Source organism: Mauremys mutica, chromosome 2 (genome assembly GCF_020497125.1).
Source record: "Mauremys mutica isolate MM-2020 ecotype Southern chromosome 2, ASM2049712v1, whole genome shotgun sequence".
NCBI classification, from domain to species: domain Eukaryota; kingdom Metazoa; phylum Chordata; order Testudines; family Geoemydidae; genus Mauremys; species Mauremys mutica.
Genome location: NC_059073.1, coordinates 61,341,467 through 61,357,809, shown reverse-complemented (window position 1 = coordinate 61,357,809; position 16,343 = coordinate 61,341,467). Strand labels below are relative to the sequence as shown.

At 40.9% G+C, this 16,343-nt stretch overlaps 1 protein-coding gene across 2 annotated transcripts in view; it reads right to left on the bottom strand.

The window, feature by feature from the left end:
- SLCO5A1 (solute carrier organic anion transporter family member 5A1) overlaps positions 1-16,343 on the bottom strand; it is a 171,262-nt gene that overhangs the window by 35,096 nt on the left and 119,823 nt on the right. For both annotated transcript variants that reach the window (XM_045003182.1, XM_045003183.1), the window contains exon 5: positions 1,740-1,904. In XM_045003182.1, the coding sequence (XP_044859117.1) occupies positions 1,740-1,904 (165 nt within the window). The remainder of the gene's footprint in view (positions 1-1,739; positions 1,905-16,343) is intronic.

Below are 16,343 nucleotides of genomic sequence, written 5' to 3'. Positions count from 1 at the left end.
CTCAAGAACTATGGAATTTTTAATGTATGTTGTACAGCAACAGACACGCTTGAACTGCTTCAGAACCAGGAAAAAATGGGAAAAGAGAATAACTTTAAGAGAATTAGTGTTTCTGACTACAGAAATGAAAAGATACTGAAAGTGAAAAGCTGGAATGGTTTTCCTTCTAAAATGGTGCATATTCAAAGAAGTTCAAAATAGGCCATGCAGGGAAAGATCAAGGCTTATTATTGCTTGTTTTGTTATTATTTCTTCAATATTTCTGAGTACCAAAAATAGCGGTGGATGCCTTTCAAAGATGTGGCCCCTACCCTAAAAGGCTGCCAATTTAACAGTGGTGTGACAAAGGAGGCAGGGTGAATTACCAACAAAAACAGAGGGAAAAGGACAAGTGTAATCCATATTATACCAGCAGGGACCTTTGTCTCCCTCTGGTGGCTGAATAACAAAGAGTTTTATGAGTGTGTTTCTGCCTCCAAGTTACTGGGCCAGCTCTTTTCACTCAAACAGTAGAAAGTCATGCATTTAGCCCCAGAGTTTCTGGGTTCAATCCCCATAGATGGGCCAACCAGGGGCTTTGTTACACAGGGAGGTATGTAACAGGTCCGTTACTCAGGGCAGAATGATCTTGATAGTTTTGTATTATTTTTTAGTTGTGTTTCTCTCCCTTGGTTCTCAGAAGTGAGATGAAAGATGTGAGTTTTTAGGAGCGATCTGAACAAGGAGAGGGAGGTGGGCCGGTGAACAGGTTTGAGGAGGTCATTCCATGCATGGGAATGCAGGAGGCAGCTCAGAAGAAAGCACAAAGATGTTTGTGAGAGAAGAAAATGAGAGGAGTAGTAAAGGCTGCTTTCATCAGCAGAGTCAAGAGAGCAGGGCCAACACATGGTGCCCAATTCTGTAAATCATTCTGCATAGGAGGCCCCTTGCACCCACACAGAGCCACAGTGAAATCAGTCGGGCTTCATGTGAGTGCATGGGGGTCTGTCCCCAGGGAACACATTACCAGATCGGGCTGTATAAGGTAGGACTTTTAAAACAAGGACAAAAGTTTGAACTTGATGCACGTTGCAATGGCAAGCTGGTGAAATCTCTCCAAGAGGACGGGTACATAATTTAAGTGATGAGAGAGATGATTCTGGCAGCAGCATTGTGGATGGGCTGGATTGTGGCAAGGCTGTTATAAATAAATAAACGAGGAGGAGATTGCAATAGTCAAGGTGGAAGATGAATGAGTAGGGCATAGACAAGTCATTTGGTCACTGGACAGAAAGGAAGGGAGGGACATTGTAAAGGTTGAGGAGTACAAAGTAAAATTAGCTTTTAAGAAATTAATATTAAACAATATAAGAACTGATAAGACCTTTTAAACTAATGGCAGATTCTCTGTAATTTGCACGTGATCATGATGGTCACTTCTGACCCTAAAGTCTATGAGTGTGATGGTATTTCCCCATATTTTTCCCCTCACAATAAAACTTTAATATAACCTAAAAAAATGGCAAGTTCCGCACTTGTACAAAACAAAAACAACAACATTTGGTTCACGTTTTATTAAACAAACATAGCAAACACCCACGGAACTACTGGAATTCTGAACCGAAAAAGTAAAGTTAGACAATATTTAGCTGGTAAGATTATCATTTTAAAGCCAGTTTTATTTTTTTCCTCTATTGCTTTTGTTTCAGTGGTCAGAAAACGATAATCCTTTCAATGTTGTGATAGAGGCAATGCCTTACCAGTGTAGATGCTGGCATTGGAAGCTGGGATGCCAAACTGTGACTCGATGAACTTGGGAATGAAGGTAATAAAAGCAGTAACAATGGCACTCTCAGCTGTGTATGACAAACTCACAAAAAGGAATGTCATGTTGCTTAAGATCCTGACAGCTGCTCTTGGAAGCTCTACAAAATGACAAAAACAAATAAATGTTATAAATAATGAATGGAAAACAAAACAAATTGACTTTCTTTGAGATGGACTGTAAATAATGGTTTCTTAACATTCAGCCATATTTGCTAAGTGAAAAAGAAAAGAAAAGAGCATCTATAGTTTGGATTGGAAATATTTCCCCTTGTTCTTCTGTTATCTGAATGTACCCGTCTAAACCCTACTCCAGCCCTGCACAGGCATAGGAGTCCATTATAGCACATCTGCTTGCAGGAATAGAGGCTTTGGGTGGTAGTGCTGAAATAGCAAAAAAGCAGGAATAGTTTTAAGTAATTTCAGAATTTCTTTGATGTATCTTTCACTTCTGATGATACAAAATTCTGATGTTTCTGTACCAATAAGATTGTTTCTTGCACTCTACATTATCAAGATAGTCCACATAAATCAATTTACAACTTGTAGTATGTTAACATTTTATTGTAATTTTGCCTAAATAAACAAAGTTTTAAAAAATTGTATTTGGGATCCATTGATGATAATGCCATAATTTAGGAAGGTAACCAGTCGGATATGATATTTAGCCATATTTATTAATAATGCATGTAGATCTAACATGCTGAACATTAAAAAATATTAATTAGTTGTATCAATAAACCACATATAAAAGTCCCAAAAGAAAAAAAAAGAAAAAAACCTGTTAAGACTGAAAGCACATATACTCCTGGGGGAATTCTGTGCCAAAAAAATTAAAAATTCTATGCACAAAATGTTAAAATTCTGCAAATTTTATTTATCAAAATAGCATAATGTAATCACACCAGTTTCAATTATTTTGGTAATTATTTCAAAATACTTGTCGGCAACTACGGCTGTAACAATACAGACAACAAAAAAAGATTTCCTAGGATTAGAAAGCTAAAAAAACTCCTATGACCACCCATTTCCTATTTCTCTGTCCCCTCCCTCCAGAGCCCAGCCACGCCCACCCCCAGCCCAGATACCCACATCCCCTCACCCCCAGAGCCCAGCCGTGGGGTGCCCCCCAGCCCAGACACCTGCACCACTTTCCCTAAAAACCCAGTTGCATCCCCCGCAGCCCAGACACTCACACCCCCTCTCCCCCAGAGCCAACTTCAGCCCCCACCCAACCAAGACACCTGCACCCCCTTCCCCCCAGAACCCAGCTGTGGGGTATCCCCCAGTCCAGACACCCAAACCCCCTCCCCTCCAGAGCCCAGCTGCAGGCCCCAGCCAAAGCACCTGCACCCCCTTGCCCCCCAGAGCCCAGCCATGGGCTACCCCCAGCTCAGATACCCTCCCCACCTCCTGCCAGAGAGCCAGAGAGAGAAAAAGCCTGATGCTGGGTCCCAGGCTTGTACAGAGTTTCCTGCATGCCACCTCCTTCCCTCAGGTTGAACTGAGAACCACAGCCACCTGGAATCCTCCAGCTCCCCCTTCCCATTCCCGTTCCCACTGGCAGAGTCATAAGAACATAAGAATGGCCATACTGGGTCAGACCAAAGGTCCATCAGGCCCAGTATCCTGTCTACCGACAGTGACCAATGCCAGGTGTCCCAGAGAGAGTGAACCTAGCAGGTAATGATCAAGTGATCTCTCTCCTGCCATCCATCTCCATCCTCTGACAAACAGAGGCTAGGGACACCATTCCTTTCCCATCCTGGCTAATAGCTATTAATGGACTTAACCTCCATAAATTTATCTAGTTCTCTTTTAAACCCTGTATAGTCCTAGCCTTCACAACTGTCTCAGGCAAGGAGTTCCACAGGTTGACTGTGCGCTGTGTGAAGAAGAACTTCCTTTTATTTGTTTTAAACCTGCTGCCCATTAATTTCATTTGGTGGCCCCTAGTTCTTATATTATGGGAACAAGTAAGTAACTTTTCCTTATTCACTTTCTCCACACCACTCATGATTTTATATACCTCTATCATATCCCCTCTTAGCTTCCTCTTTTCCAAGCTGAAAAGTCCTAACCTTTTTAATCTCTCCTCATATGGGACCCGTTCCAAACCCCTTATCATTTTAGTTGCCCTTCTCTGAACCTTTTCTAATGCCAGTATATCTTTTTTGAGATGAGGAGACCACATCTGTACACAGTATTCAAGATGTGGGCGTACAATGGATTTATATAAGGGCAATAAGATATTCTCCGTCTTATTCTCCATCCCTTTTTGAATGATTCCTAACATCTTGCTGCTTTTTTTACTGCCGCTGCACACTGCAAGGACATCTTCAGAGAACTATCCACGATGACTCCAAGATCTGTATCTTGTGTCCTGTATTTGTGAGCTGGAGAGTTGGGCTCCGCTGAACACTTTAATGGGCTCTAGATTGAATATATTACAGAGGTGCTGAACAGTTGAGTTGTATGCTTGTTATAAAGCATGTGCTGTGGGGTTTAGTACTCTAAGGTCAAATCCTGCTGTCTTTGCTCAGTTGACTTCAGTTGGATTACTTGTATGAACAAAAGCAAGATAGATTTAGGCCCTTGTCATTTCAAAAGTGGTCAGGCTGCAAATCAGCATGTAAACTGTCAGCCTGCATCCAATTTTAATCTCTTCTAGTCCTCCAAAATTCTAGTAAATCGATTATAGATGGGAGGATTTATCATTTTGATCCAGATTCAGATGTGTTCTTGCGAGCTTTACAAAGTAAAGTATTAAACTTTAAATATAAAATTTGGTGGAAAGAATTAATCCATAAATTGTGCTAAGAAGCTTTCATTTATTTTGAAATATAAATATTCTAGAATAGACAAGGCAGTTAAGCCTGCATCACTGTTATTGAACATTTCTGATATTGCAATGTCAAAACAGAAAGAAATAAGGTGACATTGGGGGCAGGAAGATAAGATATCGATGCAAATGTAAGGAGATGATGTTACAGTTTTTCATGACAATGCCAAAAATATATCAACAAACATTTTTGGAAACCAAATTAGAATGACAAGGACAAAAAGGAAACACTTCTAAAATCGTATGATGGCTATTACAGATTCAAGACATAAAAATACAAGTTTATCATACATTCAAAAGGAAATTTAAGAGAAAAATATCCAATTCACTACAATAACATTAACTCCTAGTGTATCTCTCATTCCTCAGTCTGTGGGGTGATTTTTAAAGGGGCTGGGAGGCTGTCAATGTTAATTGTAGCCCTAACTGGACCAATTTATTTAAATAATTTTTGAAGGGCCTCAGATATCAGAGCAGAGGGTCTGGGCTCCCAGGGGCAGCCTAGCTTTGAAGAGAACCACTACTGTTGGGCTGGTGGAGGGGAGCAGTACAAAGGGTATCCCTGAGATAAGGTGGAGGACCAAGAACCTAATTTTCCCTCAAAACCTGGATTAATAAGGAAGAGAAGCAGAACAGGCACCAGTGCACCCCAGCAGCAACCACGTAGCCATAATCGCCCCCAAAAATATGCAGCCGGCAGCCTCCCAAAGCAGTGGACTTCTGCTGATGGGAGCATGAGAGTGGAGAAGAGGTGGCAGGGAAAGCCCTGGCTGATTTTATTGCCACTGGAAACTGGATTTCAGTTTGCCTATTTGAGGTTTTTAAAAATATGTAGTGAGCAGCTGCTGTGGTGATGAGCACAGTAGAAAACCCTATATCGACAGATCAACCCCACTGAGTCCCACTGCTGCCTGCTGGCAGGGCTACCCCCTGCGCTTTTCTCTTCTTTGAGAAGGCAGCCTTACAAAGCACCACAGAAAGGGCAGAGAAGATGGAAACTGTGACTGGCTAGTCCATGTCTCCTAGCCCAACCTCCCTCAGAGTTGAGAATTCAGTATAGCAATCTTTGGCATTCTCCATGATCCATTTGTAATTTCATGAACAATCCCATCAGAGAGAGAGAGATTGATTTGGTTTTCAGTAGTGAGTGACTTGGAAGGAAAATGATGCAAAAATTAAGCAGTGAACAATAGTTCACAACAGGGTGAATGCTGGCCAAAACATGGACTATATTCTGTTCATTCTAACTTCCGGAACAATGGCCACCACAGACAGTTTATCATCATTATAAAAGGGCTGTTCTAAGTATTATCTCTAGAAATAAGATGAAACCAAGCAGTCGAAGCTGAACTCTGGACCCAGGACTGAATCACAGTATCTCTATAAAATGCCAAATCCAAATGTCACAACACTTGGCAAAGTTCATAGTCCAGTCTACATGGGGAAACTCAGTTTCAGGAGTGTTTGGATTCAGGATTTTGGTATAGCTCATTATAGAGATACTAAATTGATATTTTGTGCTGGACTTCTGATCTGAGGTTTTAATTTGAATACATTTTTAGTTGCATCTCTCAGGTTACTGAGAGCTCAATTTAATATGCTAAAGTTCATTATTAATTAAAAACTAGCAGCTTTATTGAATATATCCTTTTGGGTTGCATGTCTACATAGGGCTAAGTAAAACTCTAAATGTCCTGTACCATGCATTAGGTGTCCTATAAAACCTGTGATAGATTCTTCAGAGGCAAATTCTAATTTGATTATTCCAAATTATTGGCTTAAAACAGAGAATTTTTTTCTGGACATTATATAATGCAAGTCACCTCCTAACAGCCTCAGGCTCCAGCTATATAACTTAATATCAGTATGAGCCAGAGTCCTCTGGAAACTGAACTACAGTTCTCTAGCACAGGGGACAAAGTTAGTGCAAATTAAACAAAGCCACTATGGAAATAAAATGCACATCCAAAATTAGGTTTTCACTACTATCCTAACATGACAAAAACAAAACTCTGTCTGGCTGAAGCTTTATAAAGTTTAATTACATTATGAATTAAAAAAACACACAAAATCGGTACAATAAGCAAAAAAACTGAAAATAGCTAAATTTGCCAGTTCTTATAATTATTTAAGATCAGACAGTATGTTGGAATTGTGGATATAAAATAATGGATCCTTAAAGTCTTTACAATATCCAAGTGTCCAATATTTCAAGTATTATCTTTATTTTTGTAAGGTTTGTGGCAATCAACCGCTTATCACAGGCCTAGTCTTTTGCTTCAGAATTGTCATTAAACCTTTTGAAATCTTACTGCTGTTTCTTATTACAACAAAAATATTAGCACTTATTTTTGCATAATGCACATCAATGGCACAAATATAGGAAGACTGTTGTCTAACAAGAACTTGCGGCCTTCCATCATTTTGTCATTTTCTAAGGATGCCCTTTCATTCTCTAACCATGTAAAAAAAGGACGTGGAAGAAAACAAAATAAATCTCTATCAGTTACATTGCTTGTAAAAAATTCAGCCTTATAATATCAATACATACAAGCTACTCTATTTAGTTCTGGGGGAATTCTGCACAAAAAAATAAAATTTCCACAACAAAAATTAAAAATTCTGCACACAATATTTTAAAATTCTGCAAAATTCTGCATATTTTATTTGTCAAAATAACACAATATAATCACACCAATCACAATTACTTTTTGTCATTTATTTCAAAATACCCGTCAGCAAGTATGTCTGTAACAATACAGATAACAAAAAAGATTCAGGAAATGTTTTTTGACAAATAGATTCCTTAGTAGGCATGTTAATACAGAACTCTGAGTAACAATTCATTTAAACTACAATACAGAACTGTATTTCCCGCACCCCTCAAAAGTAGTACAAAGGCTTGGAGGAGTCAGGGGGTAATGGAGCAGCTGAGGGAGAGGGAAGTAAATTGCTGGGAAGGAACCTGGGCCAGGTGGATTAAAATCAATGATTTTTAAAAAAATCAGATTATTTTAAATTTAAATCAGATTTTTTTTGATAAAATGCTCTTTGAAGAAAAAACCTATCTAAAGATAGTTTTAATTAAGATACATTATAGCTAAAAGATAGCTCATTATGGAATAGGGATTATAAATTCTAATTCTATAGTATGAGACAATATATTCATGTACTGTTTAAGAAAAGTTTTGTAAATGAGTTCCAATAGTTCACACATTAGGGAACCAATTTTATGGGGGTCCAGGGGCATCTGTATAGATTAGTTAGGTTAATCTTTTTATCTACCCAATGGGACTCAGTGCTCAGTCTAGAAGATACTATCTGAGATGCTTAGTTTTGCAGTTCTGAAACTGTAGATTTGTGTCTCCAGAGATAACATGCTTGTTAACAGCAAAAATGTTTTAAATAAATAAATAATATATAGAGGTGATAAATAACAGACCTCAACTCTATTGTCCCTCTGCAAATTTGTGTACATAGAGTTAATCCCTTACCTCTCTCTAAAAGTGCAAAGTTTCAAAAAGTTCAATGAAATAGATCTGGACAAGACGACGTCTGGAGATAAATGTGAGAAGGGAGGGACAGGCAGTAGAAACAAAAGTAAAACTGGAGTACTTGTGGCACCTTAAAGACTAACAAATGTATTTTAGCATGAGCTTTCGTGAGCTGCAGCTCATGAAAGCTCATGCTAAAATAAATTTGTTAGTCTTTAAGGTGCCACAAGTACTCCTGTTCTTTTTGCGGATACAGACTAACACGGCTGCTACTCTGAAAAAAGTAAAACTGTTTGAGCAGCACATTCCAGAAGTCTTGAGGTCTTTCTGAGTGTAGCCTTCACTGATTTGAGACCTACCATACCATTCTCTCACTAGAAGAGAAAACTTATAATGGTAGCAGGCAGTAAAAGAGACCCAGTTTGGGAATATTTTAATGAAGTTCCTCTACCTGTGGGTAAAACAGGCATGCATGCAAAATGCAAACAGTGCCACAAAGAAATGCAAGGCCTGGTTGCCCGAATGAAACATCATGAGAAATGTTCCTTCTCAGGAGGAAGCTGCATTGAAGATGATGAAAGGAACATGTCTGAACACGCAGGATCTTCAGGTTGGTAAACTTTTTTATTTCATACTTCTTTCTTAAGGACTGCCTGTCTTCCTTCTGGACTATTCTTGAATTCTCATGTTTGGGCAAAAAAATAGAGTTGTTACTCTATGGTACTATCATTTTAGATACAGTTGTGATAAAAAATAAATAGCTGAAATAGGCAGATCTTCCTTTTACAATTTCACCTTTAAAGTACTACTGTCAGTGAATACAATGAGTAATACTAAATGAGCAGTATGGTAATAATAATTAAATAACTGCATTGACTTATGTTGTTTAGGAGAAGCCATCCTCAACATACAGGATTCTGAAGACAATCCATCATCAAGATCACCATCATTTTCTATAGTTTTCTATAGTTTCAGAGCTGCTGCTTTGTTCTAGCACCACAGCGCCCTCTGGTGAGCAAAAGGTAGAACTGAAGAAGTTATTTTCTGCTGGAAGCCGCTGCTGTTCTTAAACCACAGCTCCCTCTGGTGGGCAAAAAGTGGAACTGCAGCAGCATTTCAGCAGAAGCTTTTTTCTGCGTAAAAATTTAATTATTTTTAATCATTAATTATGCACACAGTAGCACAGAATTCCCCCAGGAGTATCTAATATGTAATAACTCAGCTGTACATTTTCCCATTAACTCACTGCCATAACTGTGAGAGAGAGCCTATTTCTTGAATAACACCAATAAGTAACTAAATATAAATTAGAACTAGCCTTCCTGTATTAGTCTGATAGTCCACCAGTGACTTTTTCTTTTTCTAAGTTTTGAGCATATCTATCTATCTATCTATCTATATTATAATCACCATTTCATTTTCTGTAACTGATGTGTCAGACCACTGCTTGACTCACTGTCATGGACAAGCAATTGTAAATACTACCCTAGAAAACTTCCTAAATCATGGTAAACAGAATGGGAAAGAAATTTAAACTACTTCAGTAATTTCATTCCAAGTTAATCAGTTTTTCTTAACTGAAATTTTTTTTTATCCCTATTCCTGGGCAGTACAGAGCAGAGGGGACCCAACTCTAACACAACTGAGCCAGATGACCAAGGGAGCAGAGTGTTCCCTTTACAGCATTATCTCCTTGCAGGCCCACAGGAAATCCCTTTTTAAGGTACACAGGAACACAGTCAGAGGGCTGCTCCATAGAGGTCCCTGTGGATATGCCACAGGTATTAGGGGGCCAAATTCCATGCCAATTTTACAGAGACAACCTCTTCACCATTCCCCATGGGACAATTTGAAAATAATGTTTGAGATTTCATTTGGAGTTTCTTGTCCCCCGTTCACGTTTGGGATGGCCTGATCCCTACTATTTTTATAAATGGAAATAACCTAACACTGGCTAAGGTCGCACCTTATTATGTCAGACACATGTTAGTACTGTGAATGGGTATATTAAACACAAGTATTAAATTCTACAATGATTCTTTGCCATGTGTTTCATTATTTGTCCTATATCAGTGCAATCATTTAAACTAGCTCTCATATGGATTTTTGGGACAGGTCTTAATGCACTTGGGGAGCAGCCAGACAGCTGAATAGAGCATAATATGCATGCCATGTATGGAGGTTTGAAGTAAATTTTATTATTATTTATTTGTATTGCTGTAACAACCAGAGGCTCCACTCAATATAGGGCCCCATTGTATTAGGCACTGTACAAACATATTATGGGGCACAGTCTTTGCCTATTTAGATTGTAAACACTTCAAGGCAAGACAGATCAAGGATGGGAATAGAAACAGAAGCACAGAGAGGTGAAGTGATGCACCGAAGAACAGGACAGTGGCAGAACCAGGAGTAGAACCCAGATCTCCTGACTCCCAGTCCAAGTGTCTATTGAATTCCTGACATTTGCTATTTTAATGGAAGACCTCAGGCAATGAGCCAGTAGTGTGTTTCTCCCTAGTCTTCTGACTTTTGCTGAGTAATATTTGCCCGTTATAGAAAATGAACTTGAACTCTTTCTAGGTGCAGGACTGAGGTCTGGCTCTAGCAAGATCTAACCCAGCAGTTCTGAAACTTTTGCTTGTGTCCTCACATGTAATGGACTATCAGCATGCTGCCATTCTCTTGTGCAAAAGTGATTGGAAACAGTATGAAACAGAGGACTAGGAGATGTGTAAACTCCAAAGTTCAGGACTGTCTGGATCCAGGCCCATTTCTATTTAAAATATATAATTTAGAAAGAAAAGCAGAGATTATGATATAAATGCACTTAATTGATGTACCTGGAGAGTTTATAGCATGTTTAAACTCAGTACAGTATTTAGCTTCTATACCATGCCAGCTGTAGGTTAATTAATCTAACTGAACAGTATGCTTAGCTGAGGTAATTGCTGAAAGGCATGCAGGCACAGTGCCATGTTATGAAACTATGCAACCTACATAGTAAAAGGAAAACTGCAAGTCCATCTGTTTGTGTTCATGATTTATCAGCACTTATGGGATCAAACCTTGGTTTATATATTATACACCTGCTCTGGCCCAAGATATTTACACTGTGCAGTACTCTCTATTTTCCTTCATATGTTATACCCAATTTTCTCTTTTCTCCATTCCTTTTTTTTTCCCCCCCTTCTCCTGAGTCTGGCTTGGACTTCTCCTCAAGAGTTTAAATTCTGTTTGTCCTTTGAAGATTTTTTTTTTCTTGCTTGCAAGGGCTTAGATCCACAAAAGGACTTCTGCTCCTAACTCCATTATTTAGGCGCCACTGAAACTCTTAAAACCCCTGCTCAGCTACTGCCTAGTTATGGAGACTCCTAAAATCCCCTGGTGCTTACATTTTTTAATGTTAAAGTCCCCTGAGCACCTACATTTATGCTGCTGGGCATGTGCACAATGCCTCAGTTTAGGCACGGAGTGCCTACTTCACACCTAAGCTCCAGCAGGACCCTCAAACCACATGACAATCAGCTTTCGCACACCTATCTTGCCTGCAGGACCCGATCCAGTAGGCATTCTCAAAAAATGCCTCTCTCTCTCTCAGAGGTGAGTGCCCTAAGCACTGGACTATAGAGTCATACTGTCTCTCTGGTCCAATGCATATTTTTATACAAAGTGGAATGGCTTCAAGAGGAGCGATAGAGAGACCTCCTCCCATCAGAATATCCTATAATCCATATATTAAGGCACTCACCTGAGAGCTATGAAACCTATGTTTAAATCCCTTCTCCTCATCAGGTAGAGGAAGGAATTGAATAAAGGTCTCTCACATCCTGGGTGAGTTCTCTAGCCACTGAGCTAAAGGCTATATGGGAGGCCACCTGCTTCCTCACCCCTGGCCATTTTGTGTGGATTTAGATGTGTGCTGCCACTGTTTTTACAAGGAACGGGTTAGGCACCTGACTCGAAGAATGTTCCCGACTATGGATCCCAAGTGGAGACAGTTGCCTCCCTGCAGCTTGGATTTAGGCACGTAATGCCATCAGATTTACAAGGCTTAGGATACACTCCTCTCCCCTGCATCTTCTGTTGGCTAGTTCAGGCTACTCTCCACTCAGCATGCTGGCTTTTGTGGGATCCCATTCCTAGGTGCCTATCTCTTCCAACGCACTATATATACAGCCTAGGGGCCTAACATTGGGTGCATGGATTCCACTGGGTGGGCACCTGCCTAAAACTCAGGCATTGCAACTTTGAGCACTGAAACAACTGAGCCCCTTTTTGGAATTGGGCCAAAATAATGAGAGAGAGACTGATCAAAAATTCCACACTCCTAAGATGCACTGTCATTGTTATAGTACCCACTAAAATTCAGGTCTGCAGATTGTGCAGAACATTGTTATCCTCATCAGAAGTATTTAATTAGCATTACAGATGGGTTGGCAAAATCTGTTGCTAGGTGGCCGCACGTCCCCCTAAATATGGAGATTAGTGACTCAGTCTATTCTTATTGGCCACACTTCTGTTTTAAGCCATTTTTAAAATATCATCATCTCCCTATTTAAAATGATATAGCTCAGATTTCTGGAACAAAGATACTTATTTTGTGGGAAAGGGCATAATAGAAGAAACTGCTAGGTGTTGCTTCTCTGATACAATGAGAAAGGGCTTGTATAACTGTAAGTTTGTTATTTTTCCCCACTATGGGTGAAATTCACCCTAATTCAAAGGCTTGAGGAAGGGTCTCTGCATTGCATAAACCCCACTTAAACCTTGCATTAACTCCACCAGCGCTTAAATGGTGATGAATTCCTCATTCAGGCCTGCTGTCCTTCAGTGAACTGCATCCTGTTTGAAAAGCTATCATGATTTGAGGCAAATCTCTCTTCCTTGAGCAATCTCAACTTGTTCAACATCTTTCTGACCTCCAAAATAAGTGCAGTTCTTAACTGTTCCACATGGTGAATCTCTCCTGTGGTGAAACTGAAAACTTTTGATAAAATGGCCAATACTTACTAATGTTTTCAGTGACAAAAAAATTGTGAATTGGTCCCTATACAGTATGTACTATTCTTATATGTAGTTAGGATGAGTATATGAAACAGAAGGAAATATGAAACTACTGGTTGTTATTTCTTCACAGTAAGTATCTAGAAGGATCTCGCTAAAAAAATTATTTGTTCTTTCTTTCTTATTGTGGCCATCTGCCTGTACAAACAGAACAGGCCCTTCATCTTAAAATATTGTGCGGTTTGAGAGACTCGGGCATGTCATGCTGATGAAGAAGACATTCAACAGGAAATGTGCTCGTGTTTCCCAGACCTCCCCTGAGCTAGTGACACACTCTGGACCTACCCAGAGAGCTCAGAATTACTTCTGCCAATGGCATGCCCTTAGTGCCTGAAGAAAGAAATCCAACTGACTACATCAACTTCTGAAAACGATTTTACCTAATAAAAGCCACTAGTGCTGTGCAGATAGCAGTCTCTAGAGAAGTAAATACATCCAATTATTTGCCTCTGAATCCATTATCTTTTGAGCCCCTCTGAATGCACCATTGTGTCATCACTATTCACCTCTGATTGAGACACAAAATGAGGGAAGTCCTAAAGAATGGGACCTTGTACATCTGTCTTGTTTGCTATGCACATCTGGTAATGACCCAGTTATTTGCTGCCAAGACAACCAGCACATAACACAATTACAGCCCTTCTGACTTTCCATTATTTTATCAGTTTTCACAGAGACTAACAGAACTTGCAGCTGCTATAACTATATGCATCTGAGAGCTAGCAAATGCCTTGCAAAGAAAGGTATTACGTATGTGGGCGGATGCTCCTTTGCGAACAGGGGCTGCTAGCAGGGGGTTTCGCAAGGGAGTTCTCCAGGTGAAGGAGGAGCTAATACAGCATCTGTGGGGTAAGTGACTGTCTGTAGTGTGTGTTTGTTTGTGTTTGGGGGTTACTTGCTGTGTGCTGAGCTTGTGTTTGTCAGTCTGTTTGTTTGGTTGGTTGTTTGAGGGACCGTGTGCTCTGGCTGGCAGTTGGAGGCAGGTTTGAAAGCTCGAAGCCTCTGGTAATTGGCTGAGCCTTAATCAGTGGGCGGGGCATTCACTCAGGCCAGGGCTTTATAAAGCCGCGCACAAGTGACCAGGGGCTGCTAACAGGGAGTTTCGCAAGGGAGTTTAGAAGGGGAGTGGGAAGGGAGCGGGAGCCCCTCGCCAGCCCTAACCCCTTCCCCGTGGCCCCCCCCTAAAACCTATAAACCGAACCACATTCCAAAACTACTTTCCGTAAACCACCCTTTCACTAACTAGGAGACAATGCAGGCAGAGGCCCAGCAGCAGAGTGGGGGCTATCCAGTTTATTGCACTGACTGTCGCATGTATGATTACCTGCCCTGTGGGCGGGTGGCGTATGTGTGCAGTCGGTGCAAGGAGCTCCTGGCCCTCAGAGACCATGTACGGACTTTGGAGGCCAGGGTGGCAGAACTGGAGGAGCTAAGAAAGGCAGAGAGGTATGTTGATGAGGCTTTCCGGGACACTGTAGAATTGTCCCACCTCCGCTTAGACAGCTCCTGTGCTGTTGAGGAGGAAGAAGGGCCCAGGGAAGTAGAGCAGTCAATGGGAGCAGAGGGAAACCTTCCCGTAGTTGGGACCCTCCTTCCAGATGGTGCTGGGGTTGCCTCTCGCACTGAGGTTGCCTCTCCGGGGGAGGGAACTCCAGTTTCTAGGAAAAAGGCAGGTGTTAGTAATGGGAGATTCGATTATTAGAAATGTAGATAGCTGGGTCTGTGATGACCAGGAGAACCGTATGGTGACTTGCCTGCCTGGTGCGAAGGTTGCGGATCTCTCGAGGCATCTAGATAGACTTATGTGTAGTGCTGGGGAGGAGCCGGTGGTCGTGGTACATGTAGGTACCAATGACATAGGGAAGGGTAGGAGAGATGTCCTGGAAGCCAAATTTAGGCTGCTAGGGAAGAGACTGAAATCCAGGACCTCTATGGTGGCATTTTCAGAAATGCTCCCAGTTCCACGCGCAGGGCCAGGTAGGCAGGCAGAGCTTCAGAGTCTCAATGCGTGGATGAGACGATGGTGTAGAGAGGAGGGGTTCACGTTCATTAGGAACTGGGGAAACTTCTGGGATGGGAGGAGCCTATACAGGAGAGATGGGCTCCACCTAAACCAAAGTGGAACCAGACTGCTGGCACTAAACATTAAAAAGGTTGTAGAGCAGTTTTTAAACTAGGAGATGGGGGAAAGCCGACTGCTGCAGAGGAGCGTGTGGATCGGACACAGACTTCTCTTAGGGGAGAGTCTGATGATAGAGAATCTCCAGGTTATAGTCAGGAGCAGAGGAATGAGAAGTATAATGTAAGGGCCGGATCAGATGATAAACAGTCACATAAAAAAGAATCTGGCACATCAGAAAAAGGCAGGCTAATAAACAGGGACAAGTTTTTAAAGTGCTTGTACACAAATGCCAGAAGTCTAAATAATAAGATGGGTGAACTAGAGTGCCTTGTGATAAAGGAGGATATAGATATAATAGGCATCACAGAAACCTGGTGGACTGAGAGCAATCAATGGGACACAATCATTCCGGGGTACAAAATATATCGGAAGGACAGAACAGGCCGTGCAGGGGGAGGAGTGGCACTATATGTTAAAGAAAGTGTAGATTCAAATGAAGTAAAAATCTTAAGCGAATCCACAGGTTCCATAGAGTCTCTATGGATAGAAATTCCATGCTCTAGTAAAAATATAACAGTAGGGATCTATTATCGACCACCTGACCAGGACAGTAATAGTGATGATGAAATGCTAAAGGAAATTAGAGAGGCTATCAAAATTAAGAACCCAATAATAGTCGGGGATTTCAATTATCCCCATATTGACTGGGAACATTTCACTTCAGGACGAAATGCAGAGATAAAATTTCTCGATACTTTAAATGACTGCTTCATGGAGCAGCTGGTACGGGAACCCACAAGGGGAGAGGCGACTCTAGATTTAATCCTGAGTGGAGCGCAGGAGCTGGTCCAAGAGGTAACTATAGCAGGACCGCTTGGAAATAGTGACCATAATACAATAGCATTCAACATCCCTGTGGTGGGAAGAACATCTCAACTGCCCAACACTGTGGCCTTTAATTTCAAAAGGGGGAACTATACAAAAATGAGGGGGTTAGTTAGACAAAAGTTAAAAG